The sequence below is a fragment of the Pelecanus crispus genome, chromosome 5 (genome assembly GCF_030463565.1).
Source record: "Pelecanus crispus isolate bPelCri1 chromosome 5, bPelCri1.pri, whole genome shotgun sequence".
In the NCBI taxonomy this organism is placed as follows: Eukaryota; Metazoa; Chordata; class Aves; order Pelecaniformes; family Pelecanidae; genus Pelecanus; species Pelecanus crispus.
In genome coordinates this window covers 50319998-50336757 of record NC_134647.1, presented here as the reverse complement: position 1 = coordinate 50336757, position 16760 = coordinate 50319998, and the positions used below count along the sequence as shown (strand labels likewise).

At 37.9% G+C, this 16760-nt stretch overlaps 1 protein-coding gene across 1 annotated transcript in view; it reads left to right on the top strand.

Annotated features, from left to right (window-relative positions):
- HMCN1 (hemicentin 1) overlaps window positions 1-16760 on the top strand; it is a 213424-nt gene that overhangs the window by 75685 nt on the left and 120979 nt on the right. Inside the window, exons 12-17 of the mRNA XM_075710119.1 lie at window positions 11320-11461; window positions 11874-12001; window positions 12725-12838; window positions 13785-13943; window positions 14662-14856; window positions 16131-16229. Coding sequence (XP_075566234.1) covers window positions 11320-11461; window positions 11874-12001; window positions 12725-12838; window positions 13785-13943; window positions 14662-14856; window positions 16131-16229 — 837 coding nt within the window. The remainder of the gene's footprint in view (window positions 1-11319; window positions 11462-11873; window positions 12002-12724; window positions 12839-13784; window positions 13944-14661; window positions 14857-16130; window positions 16230-16760) is intronic.

Sequence of the window (16760 nt, the reverse complement as noted above, 5' to 3'; positions counted from 1 at the left end):
GCAGTTTTCTCTCTGTTTCCCTTCATCATGTGGAGGTTTGAACCTTTGGTTCCTAGCTGCCTGTCTGTGGGTAAGAAGAGACAGAACTCAAAATGTTAGAAAGAAAGCTATTCTGTCTACTTGTTGGTGACTCCAACAGGATTTCTGCTTGCTGATGATACCAGGTGATATTCTGTGCAGAGTGGGTAACTTCATTAACTTTGCTGCTGTAATTCTAGTACTTTGTGAACTGATGGAAAATTTGGAATTATGGAAAAAAGAAAAATTCAATGGAAGTGCCTGGCTTAAGGTGCTCCAAAACAGAGAAAGGTCAGAAATAGAGTTGTATTTCTGTAGTTTTTCTTATAGGAAGAACATATTGGTTTACCAAGGTGGAATAAGTAGGTGTGCAATCAATTAGGTAGGATGTATTACAAAATACAGCAGAATGAAATGTTTCTTCATTGATCTGTTTGAATTACTGTTAGATGGCTACAGCAGAGTTATAACTGTTAAATTTCTAGCAAGGGTGAAGGAAAAAGAATGAAAAAATATGAATCCCCATACATTTGGAAAACTTAGTTTTAAATTCTACAGGATTTCTCCATCAAGACACTCATTCAGGTGTGTCAAAGGCAGCAAGAGAAGCACCTTCTTCCCTTGTTCTTCTCTTCCTGGGATTTAGATTTTCCTCCCTAATGTCTGTAGAGACCAGCTGGGAGCTTTAACACAATGACCAAATTTACTTCTGGCAGTTTTTTATAGTAAAGCTAAAGAAGTTTACTGCTGCCACAGCAGAATATTGAGTTTCAAATCACTTATATATGTAGAATGATTTTATCAAATAGCTGGGAATTACATTTTGGTTGGTACACTAACAGCTTTAAAACATGTCTGAGATAACACTCTTGGACAGTTTAGACAGGCTTAATTAAGAGTCTGAGTTGTGTTTTCTTTCATTTCTGATGAAAGATGCTTAGAACAGAATAAATATGTAGTAAACGCTAAGCTGCAGCTGAATTCAGATTTCTTCAGTAGTGTCTGCCTCTTTGGAAAAAGTAATCCACTGCCAACATTTCAAATATGCAGAAACTGAATGGTATCAGGATGGTAGTATGCACTATTATTTGTGATCATTTTAGTTTGCTTGGGCAAAATGATTTCTATCAGGTTTCTGGAGGTACTCTCGTGTGTGATTGTCATCTACAACCTGTAGTGCTTGTTAGGTTCTAGAATAGTATTCAAAAGAACAGTGTATATTTGGCAGCAAAAGAATAAAGTATTTGGCTATATGTAAGAAGCAAAACTTTATAGGGTTGTCATTATTAACATTCTGAAGAAAGAAATTGGAAGCCTTGTTAATAGATTGAGATGGGTTCGTGCTTTGTGTAGTTGCAAGTAATTCAGAATGTCAAATTAAATTCATATTGAAGTCCTTTATTATTGTTGGGACAGTTCCATATAGATGTCTGAATTTTGGCTCATACGCGAATAAACACTTCTTTCATCCCCATTTTCTTTCTAGAGTGGGAGTTAAGGCAGAGAACCAGTGTTGGTAGCTCTAAAAATAACCCAGCATCTGCTTTACATGCTTAAGTGGGTTGTAGTAAACCCTTATTTTGAGAGCTTTCAGATTGATGCTGCTGTTTCTGAAAGAGAACATTCATCTGACTTGATTTTTTTTTTTTTTTTTTTTGTGCCAGCAGCTGTACAAATACAGACTGAAATCTTGAATGAGAGTTGACTTTTTCCCCTAGTTGGATTTTCTGTGTTAAGAACGTACTATACTAAATCACTAATTGTCCCACACTAATACTGAGTAGAGCTAGATGAAGATCCCATTTAAAACTTGTGCCTATCTGTGGAGTGGCAGAGTAGTCTGAAAGGTCACTGAATGCAGTTTTATAAATTTCAAGGAGTATAACTTCTCTAGCATTCTAGGATTGTATTGGTGCTTATTGAGTGCTATGACTAACTTTTAAAGTACATGCTCATCTTTGGACCTTGTTAAATGGTGGCTGCATTGTGTGAATTGCTCAAGTCCTCCCAACAGATTGGTGTTATATGGAAACATAAATTAATTTGTAAGGGCATTCTCTACTTTAGAGATGCTTCATATAATATATCAGAAGCCTGGAGGAGCATATTGCAGCCATGTGAGGCTAAAAATTGGCCAGGAATGTGAAACATTGATGATCCTATAAACTTTTCAGTGATGTATTTCTCACTGAAGAGGGAGATTCCATGAGCATGTAAACTTTTTCTTCGAGTTTGTTAGTCTTGTAGGCAAAATATAAGTTTGTAATATGCATATTTATCAGGTTGAATGAATATGGAGTATTTTGGTAGCTTGATGTTTTTATTCCTGATGTTTTCATGTGCATAAGCAATATTGATTTGGGAGGGGGATTTTGAGGAATTTAGACTTTTTTTTTTTTAACTGAAACAGTGTGCATGCTGAAGAGATTGATTTGTGGTGTTTTTTTTGTTTCCTTACCCCTCTGAGAATTTCAAATACACAAGTAAAACAGATCCCTTAAACCTGGGTGATGCTAAATGTGGTTTTATGATAGTCTTGGCTTTGCATGTTTTCTGGTGTAAGTAAGAGTAGACAATGAAGCACTTCTTTTAATGATTGCGACTCTCTTTTGTCTCTACAACACAGCTGTATAGTATGTAGAAACTTCTACAGCTTTTGCTTGTGTTTATGTTGGCGATTAGTAGAGATGTTTGAGTTTAGTAATCTCGGCATATGATGAATTCCAGCAGTAGATGAAGAAGTGAGGCAACACTGAACATTTGTCTTACTGGGAGGCATCTAAGGTAATGAAGTGCCAGCTGCTGTGCATTGAGCTCATTGATGAACAGTACCCAGGTCAGCGTACTGTTCTGATGTATTTCGTTATCTGAATGTACAGGTAGAATAAAATCATACATGCTGTAGTTACTGTTCTGTCCATAGCATGGTGGGTTTCCTTTACCTGCTTATTTGTTGAACATTTAAAAATGTTTAAATGCCTGTCTGGTATCACCATCACAACTGAAAGGCATTTTTATTTTTAGCATCTGTTTACAAGTAGCACTGTTAAATAATTCAGTGATCTGTGCTAGCAGCTAAGTGCTAGAAGCACCTAATCTGCACCTGCAAAAAATAAGCATGCATGTTATGTGTTCCACCTGCCAACATAAGAAATAATGTGTATGTTTGACTTTGGGCATTGAAGAATTGCTGTTGCTGTAATAACAGTCTGCTAAGTGATCTCTTGTTAAGCCAACATGTGACAAGAGTACCGTCCTGCTGTATAAATGGAGTCAACTACCTTAGATGTGCAGCGGGGGAAAGCAGGACCTATTAGCCTGACAAGGTGTGAGTGTGCTGTCTACTGTAGGGAACTGATGTAGACACTTACCAGCCAACTAGTAGCTTGAAATCCAGGTTGAAAAAAAAGCTGCCCAGGAGACAATGTATGTGTCTTGGCTCAACCAAAGCAATGGTAATACTCAAGCACATCCCAGACAAGGAGCAGAAACCAGAACTGAATGAACACAATAGGACTTTCAGCATGAATGTGCTTATATCTGGAATAATTCCAGAAAAGAGACTCCCTAGATGGACAAAAGGTCAATTACCTCCTTGGCATAACGCAGTGCTCTGTTCCCAGAATTTTCTCTGCTCTTTTCTCTGAAAAGAGGTAATACAGAAATAAACATCCTGATATATTCACTTAGATACACGATGCACATTGTAATAATGGGAAAGGAGAAATTTGTTATACTGTTACTGAATTCTTTAAACACAGAAAACAAGAAAGGGAATAAAATTGAAGTATTACTGCTTTACTTGCTATTTTAAATTTAGAAAGTTAATTAAATGCAAGGTGTCTGTCCTAAAGAATGAAAAGCAGTTTAATGCCTTCTGTGTTTCTTTCTAGGCTGTTATTTGAACTGAGAAGGTGAGTTGGTATTTTTTCCAGGCTGCATATTTTAAAGTTACTCCCTCAAATCTGTTACCACTGTGGCACTTCCACTGCTGTTAGAGCAGGAAGTAAACCAGTTGAACTCTCAGCAATGTTCTTTGATGTAAAAGTCAGTATTCTTGGAAAGAAAGAGAGCCAAATCAGTATGTATTGGTCTGCTAGTGCTAATTATCGTTCACAGCAGGCTCAATGATAGTCATTAAGCTGGTTTTTTCCAAAACTAGCCTCTTGCACAGGAAATGCAGGTTAGCAGAAGGGTCAGGAGTTGCCTGAGCAGCCTCTCTGGAGTTTTCTGCCACTCAAGAAAATTAGTGAATATTCCCAAGTTCATTTGTCTTCACACAGCTGCTGTTTGCAAGAGGTTCTTTCCTACATTTGCTGAAAGGGAACTGATGGGGAAAAAATTGTTTGTTAGACCAATCACTCTTATGGCCTGATTTCATGAGGTGGCCTGAATTTGTTCTTTGGGAGGCTTCTTTTGATAATATTCCCTGGGCGAGATCCTCTACAGATCAGTACAAAAGTAGGACAAACAAAGTGCCCTCATCCAGCTAGAAATATCTTTACATTTTCTGTGTCTTTTAGATAACTTGTCACTAATTCAACTAAAAAGATGATGATTAAGCTTTTGTAATTTTTTTATAGTATTCAGATTAGGCATCACAGGAAGAGTTCTTACTTTGAAGAATTTAAGTCCTAACTTGATGAAAGATAAAAAAGTCATGATACTAAATAAAACAGGAAATTAGTGTCATGCGTCTTAATTTCTGTAATTTGATTTCTTGCTCACTATTTTCTTGCTGCTTTCTCACAGAAGGCATTTAGAAGGATTTCTAAGAGGAGTTTTGGAGGAGTGGAACCATAACATGTTTATAAATCAGTACTCCTAGATGTCTTCTGACCTTCCCAAACCTCTGATTCAAGGCAATATACCATGCAGATCTCTTGGAAACTAGCTTCTTGCCAGATATTTGATCTCTGTTACTGCAACAGTTAATAAAAAGCACAAGGAATTAAACTATTAAGTATTGTACTTGTAGCTGTAAGAAAGGTATTGGATTGGCGACCCTTCTAGGAGAGCTGTGTGCAGTCCTTGGTAATGCATAGGAACATAAACAAGTTCAATTTACATTTCAATAAAGTGAGCTGTCTCTCTGTCATGTGAAGATGGCGACACATCCCCTGAGAAGAACCCTCTAAGTTCCAGAGGTCGAAGTCCCCTTTTTCACTTTCTGTAAAGTACTGTTTTTCCAAGATGATGTTTCTTTATCTGCAGCATGTCAGTGCTGCTCTGCTGGAGCAGGGAGCATGACTTTTTAATTTTCATTTATAAAGGTGTTCACTAAGTGGTTTGCCCTGAGTCTACTGACTTCTAGGTCTGAGTACAAACCCAAAACAGGGACATGAGGAGGAAGCAACCCATTTCCTTTCCTTCTGCAGGGAGGTCATTGTAAAGCCAGGCATGTGGTAAGTATGGTGTCAGACACTTTCTTTATGGCCTCTTGTTCACAGCTGGTGAATACTTACAGGCTTAATTTTTTCTGATAGAGTCTGTATATGGTCAGTGAATGCCAAGTTACAAGGAAGTGCAGGGAGGTTATGAAAAACAACTTTGAGAAGACTGACGGTGGTGCATGTCTGCATGTCTTTTGGAAAGTAGTTCTTTTGGCTGCAGAGAGAAAATGGGTGGTTCTCCTCCCATTTTTCACAGCACACTTTCTTAGTGCTGGGGTGGATGCTACCTAGTATTATCACAGCCGATCAACTTGTTCTATCCTGCTGTAGCAAAGAGTGCTGTTGGTGTTGGTGAAATTGCAGCTTGTGCATACTCCCTGGCTGAACAAGAAGAAGATCCCAATAATGCTCCCACTCTCACCCTGTGAAAGTTAAATCCGTGCTTGGCAGCTTCATGGAGAGTCTCACAGAAGGAACCATGAATGCTACTGCTGTGTATCTTTTACCTGAGCTAATGCATAAGGAGTTATGGAAACAGATGTTTCCATGGTTCATTGTGCAGTGTCGCCTTTGCAGTGTGCCAGGGCAAGGGATGATGCAGGATGGCACACCCTGCACTTCTGGATGGTCGACAGTGGATTGGGAAGGAGATCAGTGGGAACTTGGCAGCTAAGTGAGACGGCTGGCAAGTAAATGAAGCTAGATAATAATGTCCAAAGACAATATTGCTTTTTAATTAAGTTCACTTGGTTGATGCCAAAAGTACAAATGAATGTGGCTGGCTGATTAATGCTGAAGGCTACTTTTTGTTTATACCTGTTGAATGTTTGATCTTTATTTATGCTGTAACAAATCTGTTCTCAGCTTGCTATTCAAATGGGAGCCTTTGTCAGTTTTTCTGTCAGTCTTTTTCTATGTATATGCAATTTTTCTTCTGCACTTCTTTCATCTGGCTTGTGAACAAAAGTATAAAATACTATATTGAATATTAATTCTGATGCATATTAGTGAAACATGATTTAAACTTCATAGAAATCAGATGAATAGAGAGGGTTGCTTTTGTGAATGTAGTGACAGGTTATGTGTATTTGTGTTGTTATTTCATAATATGGGATATAATGTGAATTCTGTGCCATCAAAGTGGAAACCTACACTCCAGGAGGAATTCCTCAGTATCTGCAGAACCCCAGTCTTCTGTCTCACTGACATAAGTTAATAGCTAGCATAATGGAAGAGTTGGATATTTTTTCCTCCCTGTACCTTCCCAGTATGCACTCTTGACACTAACATAATGTAGGTTTTTTAGACAGTTTGAGATCAAAGCCATTCACTTCCATTGATGTGTTCCCATGTGGGAAAATGAAGGCATGTCCATAAAACTCACAGTAACACAAGAATTTGTAGACATCATTGTGGTCATGCAGGACTTCAGTCTGAAGAGAATTAATTTTTCACACCATCACTACAGTTCCTGTATTACTAAAAGCAGAGCTTTGTGATAAGCATCTGTTCATGCAGTATCTTGGTAGTCAGAAGCCCGAGTAGGTCAATTCAGACCCTTTCAATTGATGCTAACAAGAATGGGTTGTAACTGTAGAGAACTGCTAGTGAACAGACTGGACACGGGGATGGGGCTCCGTCTATTTTGTGCCAGTATCTGTGTGTATGTAGGAGAGTCTGGGTGTTTGCTGTAAGGTCTTGAGGAAGTGAATTTTTACAAAAATCAAACCCTTGTAAAAATTTGCAACAAGTGTGTGCAAACTGCTGCAGTGGTTGTAGTCTTACATGGTGATTTTTTGATCTAGGTACATTTAAATAGTTGTTCTTATTTAGTCTTGTTAATGTATTACTTGTGGGGTGAATAGGTTGAGTGACTTAGTTTTCCAAAAATGCTCTTACTGTAAAAGGCAAGAAAGAATCTTGAGGGTGCTGCACAAAAATATTGATACTTTACAAGTAATGGTTCAGTCAAATATCATCTGCAGGGTGGCTTTTGGGGAAAAGTTTCTGTTAAAAAATCAAGGGGAAAAAAGCATGGAGAAAGTAGTGAAAAAACATTGGCAATAAGTCTGTTTTTTACTAATAAAAGGTAATAAGAGGGGGATTTATGTTTTATGAAATAAAACTTTGGTATTTGCTGTCCCTTTTTATGCTAAGTTTAACTGCTTCTAATGGTTTTAATGAATATTAGGGCCAAAAATGGTTACAAGTGTGAATGCTTCACACCCTGAAATCTTCACACCAACCTTCTTTCTCTTCGGAAGCTTTGCATTTGATCTATGTTGTTTTTAAGGTTTTATTCTACAGCCTTGAATGGGATTGGCACTGTAAGGAGCTTGTGCTTCTCCTGCCCATGTACAAATCTTTGCCTCTATGATACAAAGGGCAAAGCAAAAGAAATGGAATTGACCTGTCATACAAGAAAACCTGTTCTGCGTGCCTGACTGGTTGCCAGCCTTTGAGCAAGAAAACAAGATCTTTAATTAGTGGCAAATGTGGCCTCACTGATACTCAAGCTACCAGCTAGAATTACAGCTGTGTATATTGACTTTTTTGATTAATCTCATTGATTATACGTTAAATACAAGTATTTCTTCCACCTTCTTCTGCTCACCTGATAATATCATTGTGTGAAAATAACTGCGTGGGCAATGGTGTGTTGCTAAAGCACCATGTGCAATTGACAGCTGAGCCAAACAGTTTCCTAATATTAACATGAGAGGAGACCTTCCTGAAGACCAGAGCATGCAGAATATCTCCCAGTGTCTCTTGGCAGGATTTAAAACAAAATAAAAATATCTGAGGGTGCTGTGCACATCATGAATCACTTGAGGACAGTTCTGTAACTTGCATACATTTCTTGCTTCTCCCTGCCCCCACGTATCTGGATTTAATCCTAGTACTTCTGGAACTCTGGCTCTGCCTTCCTCTGGTGCCTTTCCTCTGAGAGCTCAGAGGTTTCAGAGCTGTTATGAAACCTGGGAGGGACTTTTCAGGACGCTGCAGCTATTTATTAAATCTACTCTACAAGTGAAAAACTAATGAACTTGGGGAAGGTTAATGGATATAAATTTAAGAAAGGAAATGACAAGGCATTATATGCATCTGTGTTTACAGTTTTGAAACTGTGTGCAAATTAGTTGCTGTTTGTTTAATTTATTCCTTGTCTTTGGCAGTACAGCTGTGTGGTTTTGCATACACTTTTACTTGCAGATCTCAGAATCCTTTACAAGCTCACATGTCTAGTTAATGACTGAAAACAGAGTTGTCAAGTCCTGGCAATAATACTGCTTCCCAGAGCACCAGGTGTCATACTGCATCAAAAAGCAATTACATTTCTATTTGAAAGAGGGATTTTATGTGCTTAATAGGGGTGTGCAGATAAATTTGCATGAAACACTAAAATATGTGAATTATTCATGAAACTCAAACACAAAACATAGTGCAAATAGTTTAAATAAAAGTATACTAAAAAAATTAAAGTTATGTCCGTGACTTGCATGCTGATGTTGTTATTACTTATGTTTCAAAATTAGTTATGTTCCTTGGGAACCTTGCTCTCCTATTCAGTAATATGTATTACAGGACGAATCATTCCACAGTAACTGTGATTGCGGCAGACAGTAAAAAATCTGATATCCATGGGACAGTTATGTACTGCTATGTACTCCCCTGCCTTGTAGCTTTAATGTGTTGTAATTAGTCATTATCAAGTGGTTGGACCTGCAGAGGCACTGACACCTTGTTAAAGGTCAGGAGTGTGACTTGATTGATAATATCTATAGACTTGCTAGCCTGTATTTCCCAAACCTATGCTACTCTTGATAAACCTTTCCATGTCAAAGTTGAAGAGATCTCCTGCTATTCTTATCTGTGTTCTTAAATGGTTCTCAAACGCACAAACATCAAATTAATTTCTCATTATCTCATTTTCTGTCGGTCACTAATCTCTCACCAAGTGTGCTGAGATTGTGGGGAGGAGGATTGTTTTCTAAGTTCTGTGTTGTAATGCTGTTTGGTTAAAAACCTGCTCACTAAACCCCCCCAGTGTTTCTGCTCTGCAAGGATGGAGAACCTGCCTTGCTTCTGTCCTAGAAGCAGCGCAATCTTCTGCAGGGAGATTGTTCTTTCAGGCCAGAAACACTGTGGTTTTTAGTTAGCAGCTTTTTAAGCAAATGGTATTACAACACAGAACTTAGAAAATAATCTTCCTCCTGCAATAATAATGAAAAGAGCATGTTATTAATTCTTCCAGAAAGGCATTTGTAGTTGCACTCTGAATTGTTTCTGTCAGCATTATGACAGACTGAACTAGAAAGATTTATGCTCTTCACTTGAAAGTTACATAGCATCACACCTTCATCTTGCTCTTGTTGGATTATGCCATACATAAATAGACTGTGTGTACTGGCTTTTAGGCACATTTTTCCTTAGCAGCCACAAAAACATGTCAAATGTCACCTGAGTCTATAGGATGGTGTAATTTCCACTGAAGCTAATAAAAAAAGAGCTATGCAGAGCAGCCCTAGATTTGAGGTACCTCTGTGTTACAGCTATTTAGCTTCTTTTACTCTCCTAAAAGGGAGAGTTAGGCTTTTCATTCTATTGGTTGCTAGTAAAAAGATAAGCTGCAGAGGAATACACATTAATACAGTGTGTGATTAGCAAAAGGCAAAACTCCTAAGATGAAGACTGATACATTGATCTAATAGTAGCCAGTTTCATGCTGTAACTAAGATGAAGTAGCAGCAGTTGGTACTACAAGTTGCAACTTTTTCATCCATTGAGTGGTGTGGATCTTTTTCTTGCCACTATGAGACAAAATTGTATGTACCATAGAAGAAAATGTCGGTTGCCACAGTGAATTGTTTTTGGGGTCTTTTTTACTGAGGAAATCTGTCTGAGGATGTAAGTGAATGAATTCTATGAAGTTCATCGATCACTTTTCTGGTGAAAATGCAGCTGAAATCCATAACATCCATTGGCATTGTTAGCACTCTGTTAGCAGATTGAATTGCCTTCAACATGATTTTGCTGTTAGTTTCTTTCTGTGTGTGCACATATATTGTGACTTGTATTTTCATTGTTCAGGTTATATCCTTACTGTTGGCCTGCCAGAAAGCTTGTGCTCATTGGCTTTCATCTTCAGGAGTCTGCACAAATTTGACTAAAATTTGTCAAAATTGTCTCTCTTGCTGCTTTGCTGAGTTTTAAGCAGGCATTAAAAATTCTAAGTGAATTATTACATAATTATTGTGTTCAAGTTGAATCCATGTGAAACTACTGATGCTCTCTTAGTTTGTGTTCAAAATGATGACCTGGTACTATTTATGCTTATTTCAGCCTGTCTTTGTGACCTTGATGGATCATGTTGGTGAACTTTGCTTGATTCTGGCAGCTTTTTCTCAGAATTGGTACCCACATTTGGAGGCTCCAAATTCTGCATCTCAGAACAAAGCAAACTGTGTAGGCATGTGAATTAATTTGGTCTCTGTACCCTGAATCCTGTCTTACTAACTTTTATAAAGGCATGCATGTTTTATGCTGAAGAATTGGTAGACTGTGAGAGGAAGTGAGGAAACAAGTAGGGTCTGAGAAAGGATAGCTAATTCAAGAAATAGAAACTCTTTGAATAATATTATAAGTAAAAGAGACTTTAAAGAATGTGTTATCACCAGACTGATTATATTTTAGTGCAGTCACTGACCTTATGATGCAATTAATGTGTGTCTGATGGTCGTTATCTGTGTTAAATTGAAGCAGTTATATGGAAGCATTCATGTCACCTTTATTAGGACTGTTTTCTTACTATACAGCTGTTTGAAAATGGGAATTAAGTGATCATTATAATCTGTAAGTGTTTTCTAAATGGATCTTTTTAATTGCTGTTCTTAATTTCTTTTACTAGAACCACCTAAGGTTGTCATTTCACCTAAGAATCAGACTTTTACTGAAGGCTCTGAAGTGTCTATCAGGTGTTCTGCAACTGGTTATCCAAAGCCAACAGTAGTATGGACACACAATGATATGTTTATTATTGGTTCAAGCAGGTAGGGGTTATAGCTTTCTCTTATTTATTTTTATTTTTTTCCTATGTGAGAAAGAAGTTTTAAAAAATGCCAAAATATTCTGACTATTTCTTCCACAGGAGTCTGTGAGGCTTGGAAATAGTACCTCAACCTTTATTTTTATAACTCTTTAATTTCAGTTTCCTTATCTCTAACATAGAAATATGTTAGTTCTTTTCTTTAGAAGGCTCTTTACAAAATTAAATTCAATGCTTTTCACAAAGTGCATTAATATTCTCTGGTATATACTGTTGTTCATCATGAGAAAAAACCAGCAATACCTGTTTATAAACCATCTGGTCATGCTGCTGCTGTTGCTGCTTGGAATGTGGATGTAACTGTTACTCTCTTTCCTTTAACTAATCATTTTGGTTGGTCCTTTGTGTGTTCCCAGATATAGATTGACCCCAGAAGGCACCTTAATCATAAGAAAGGCAATTGCAAAAGATGCAGGAATTTATGGTTGCTTGGCAAGTAACTCAGCTGGGACAGAGAAACAGACATCCACCCTTACATACATTGGTAAGTAAAAGAAACAATGTAGTGAAAATAAAAAAGCAAACTAATCATCATCAGGGAGGAACTGTTAAAATTAGAAGAACAATGCAGAACATACTGGTAGATATTTAAAAAAACTCAGAAAAGGTGTTGAATAGCTCACAGATGTCACTTTTGTTTTCTGTTCAAATCTGAGTAGTATTGTTAGGTGATATTTGGGGCTTAATCTTTCTTATGCTGTATTTAAGAAGGGAAAAAAAAATCCTAAAATTGGGTATTAAAGTGGGGTAGGCTTGTAAACCTGAGTAGGTCTATGGAGAAGAAATCGTGTTTCTGTAAATTCCCGTAGTGTGCTTAGTGCTGTGGAGTCCTAGTCCAAATTGTGCAGTCTAAATGCTACGTTACTATATTAATAGCAGACTACTAAAATTCTTGATGACCAACAACTGGCTGGAGCAGGAGAGAGACTCTGAATCTTTTTACTTTCTACATGATCAAACTCTTCTAATTCTTTCCTTAAATTCCTGTGTATATATATGGTTTAAGTCCTCTGGATGTTCTAGACTCTACTTTTTCTGTTTCCCAGTGTTTGTCTGTCACCTTACATGATTTTTAAGGCTTTCTGACTTTTAATGCAAATATTCTTCTGTATAACAAGAGAATATTGGAGTATTTCATGGTTTATGTCTTAAAAATGGTATACGCTTTGAATGAGGAACTAATTTTTTCTATATTGTTTCTTTGTAGAGGGCCCAACACTGACAATAGTTCAAAGTGAAATTCTGGTTGCTCTTGGAGACACAACTATTATGGAGTGTAAAACAACTGGAATCCCACACCCCCAGGTTAAATGGTTTAAAGGTGCACTTACTACTTTGTGTTTGGTTTATTTACTTTAGCAGTCATACTGAGAACAGTGATCCGTTTTCTCAGAAGCTCGAATTCCTTTGCAATGCCTAGGGAATTTTATTTGTTCCTTCTTCTGAACCTCAGAGATATCTGCTACAGTTTCTTAAGTAGTGAGGCAGGATTTTGTGTATCACAACTGCAGGAGATTTCATAGAGTTAAATAGGAGTAAGAGAATGCCATGTCTCAAGACTGAACATTTATTCTCAGAAAAAGCAGTTGTTGCCTGTGTGTGGTTGTATAAGCCACCTGCCTGCTGATTTTCTGGAAAAAGAGTAATCTTGTTTGTTAGGTATTGCCAACAGACAGCTTATCCAGTCCAATCTTTCATCTCTTACAGTGGTTGGAGGGAAGCACAAACCCCATTCTGGTCTGTTTGCACATAACCTTCCCTCAATGGAAGCTACTTCTGAACTTTACTGCAGTTAATGGTTGGCTTGTATTTTAAAGCAGGCTTTGATAATTATCCCAAAGAGTACATGTGGGCTAATTCCGAATGTTACACATCATTGTGGCTCCTGTTGAGCTTGAGAGGTAGCAGAGCTGTTTTATAGGTTTTGCGGAGTTCCCAACTTGGTACAGAACTGGCAGACAAGTGGCTGCCACATGTAGTCTCTAACTTGGAAAGGAGAAATACAGCCTGGCACACTGTCCTAATGCTGATCTCTGTCCAAAGCTATTTGGGTTTGTGTTCCCCTTGTGAAACAAATAAATAAAAAGGGATTGTATCTAACATAGGAATGAATTTTTCCACTCAGTTCAGTGGAAGTCAGAGTACTGATCTGCTGAATGAATATAGGCATGTTGTGAACTAATCTCAAACTTGGACACAGTTTTGTTGGAATAATTTTGGTAAATACCCTGTTATATTTCAGTTACTTTTTTTCTGTCTGGAATTAGGTGACTTAGAGTTGAGGGCATCAGCATTTCTCATTATTGATACTCATCGGGGTCTTTTGAAGATCCAGGAAACGCAAGATCTGGATGCTGGTGACTATACCTGTGTGGCTACCAATGATGCAGGGAAAGCTTCTGGAAAGATAACTCTAGATGTTGGCTGTAAGTAGCTTGCAATCTAGACAGTAAATACTCTAATTTCAGTGTTTCTGTATCTGGTCAATGGTGCCTTGGTTATCTGAGCCTTTCTCACAAATATGTGTATGTCTGTGTGTGTGCTGGGAGCATCTTTTTGGTGGTGTTCACTAAGCTGTTTCTTTGTCCTATATGGACTCCAACTTTCCTTCACTCTTACTTCTTTTGCAAAGTATAAAAGTTATGAGGAGGAAGAGAGAGGCAGAGGAGGAGGAAACTGTTCGAACCTCAACCTAACATAGTTCTCAAGTAGAGAATGTATTTACTAACTTAAGTTACTATGTAAGGTTATTGTAACTTAACCCTTCCTCTCCTCTCTTCCTAATTCTTTCTAACTGCTTGTAGCCTGACACATCACATCTTGTTAAATGCATGTTCCTGACAGGCACATACATTTTCTGAAGCAGTGAACAATGCTGTTTGAAGGAGACAAGGAACTTAACAATGCTAGCATTTGAAGTATGCAGGTTTGTCTGATGGGGGTGTTGCTAGAGTTGGCAATCTGTTGTTAGAATAATTGTGCATAATGGGACATAAATTCATAAATTTAGGCCGTCAGTAGTGTAAGCAGAATGCTAATGTCATGTTGCATCCCCAGTTCACTTTCTGTGTACTGTTTTTTTTCTTTTCTTTCCCACACCCCACCACGCCCACCCCCCCACCCCCCCCCCAACCCCGTCCCAAGCTCCCCCGGTTTTCACGCAGGAGCCCAGTGATGAATCAGCAGATATTGGCTCAAACATCACACTGCCGTGCTATGTTCAGGGTTACCCAGAACCAAAGGTTAAATGGAGACGGCTAAATGGTGCTTCCCTTTTCTCAAGACCATTCGCAGTTAGTTCCATCAGTCAACTCAAAACAGGAGCTCTATCTATTAACAGTAGGTAGACTGAACTTTTTAAAATAAAGATTTCAGAAGGAAATATGACATACGCAATGAATTTAAGCTACTATACTACTTTGTAGAATTGTTAACTTAGATAAAAATCCAGTCTTTTTACAGAGATTGTGTTTCTGATACTGACTTCATTGCTTTTGACATGCAGTTCATTTTCCCATGAGTTTGTGAATTCAGTTGTTTGGTCATTGGCTTCACTCTTCTTCATAGAAATTACTACAACTTTGTTTAAATAAATATGGGTTATATTCTCTGTTGATACTGAGGAGCTACGGATTTTCATTTTTTGGGTTTTTTGAGAGAAGTGTTTCTAAACTCATTGTTTTAGGCAAGTCATAACTTTGGCAATAACTAGAAATTCTGCAAGTGGCTCTGCGATTTCAGTTACTTGGAGCATTTCAGTCACCCATACACTAAGTGATGTTATTCTGTTTTCTTAATTAGCTCTTTTATTCCTTTCTAGACATAATCAGGTTGGGTGAAGTAATTCTACTGTACGTACAGTGCAGTAACTCTTGTCTTATATACTACTGTGTGGGTGTCTGTTCACATACAGACACACAATCCTGTATGTAGTAAGCAGTATTCCACAGTAAACGCACTACATGCTAGTATATGTATGTGTGGATATATAGTGTACTGCCATATATTATTTATGCACATTAGGGTATACTGTATTAAAGTATATGCAATATATCATAGAATCGTTTAGGCTGGAAAAGACCTTTATGGTCATCAAGTCCATCTGTTAACCTAGCACTGCCAAGTCCACCACAAAACCATGTCCCTAAGCACCACATCTACATGTCTTTTAAATACCTCCATGGATGGGGACTCAACCACTTCCCTGGGCAGCCTGTTCCAATGCTTGACAACCCTTTTGGTGAAGAAATTTTTCATAATATCTAATCTAAACCTCCCCTGGCACAACTTGAGGCTGTTTCATCTCATCTTATCACTTGTTACTTGGGAGAAGAGACTGACAGCCACCTCACTACAACCTCCTTTCGGGTAGTTGTGGAGAGCGATAAAGTGATGAAAAGTATCATGTATGTATATAATGCTTTTTTTATTCAAGTGTACATATAGTCATTGCTTCTGTACTTGGCGACAGATGGAAAGGAATGATGTGGTCAAAAATGAATATTTAAAACTGAAAGATAAAAGGATAGGGTATCCATGTATTGCAAACTTTCCAGTATCACTTCAGATGCTGCAATCTGATCTATTCCCCCACCTTCCTGCCCTGCCTCTAGGTTTGTGGGTCAGTGATGAAGGAACTTATATCTGTGAAGCTGAGAACCAGTTTGGAAGGATTCAGTCACGCCCAGCCATGATCACAGTAACTGGACTGGGTAAGACTGGTTAATGTCAGTGATGACAGTAAAAGGAAGGACTGGCAACATTTCAGTACCTGGAATATACTGAGGAGGCAATAGTTGGTGGTGTTTGTACAACAAATAGAATGTCTGCAGGTTATGTACATACATGGTGACATATCTATATGCTTTTATCTATAGCTATATTTACACATATAGAATCATAGAATGCTTTGGGTTGGAAGGGACCTTGAGAGATCATCGAGCCCAACCCCCCTGCAGTGAGCAGGGATTGAACCTGTGAACTTGGCGTTATTAGCACCATGCTCTAACCAACTGAGCTAACCCCGCTGGTCATCCACACAAACTGAATCAGAAGACATTTGCATGGAATATTGTCATTTATTTCAGTGAATTTAGCACGTTAGAACATTGTCTTTTCACTGGCTACATTAATTTGAACTAGTTCCATCTACACTTTGTAACATGGACCTTAAATGTGATTTATCTTGTCTTCTGTTTCTTATTCCTAAGTAAGTTTACTAAGGAATGAAAAATCACCATAAT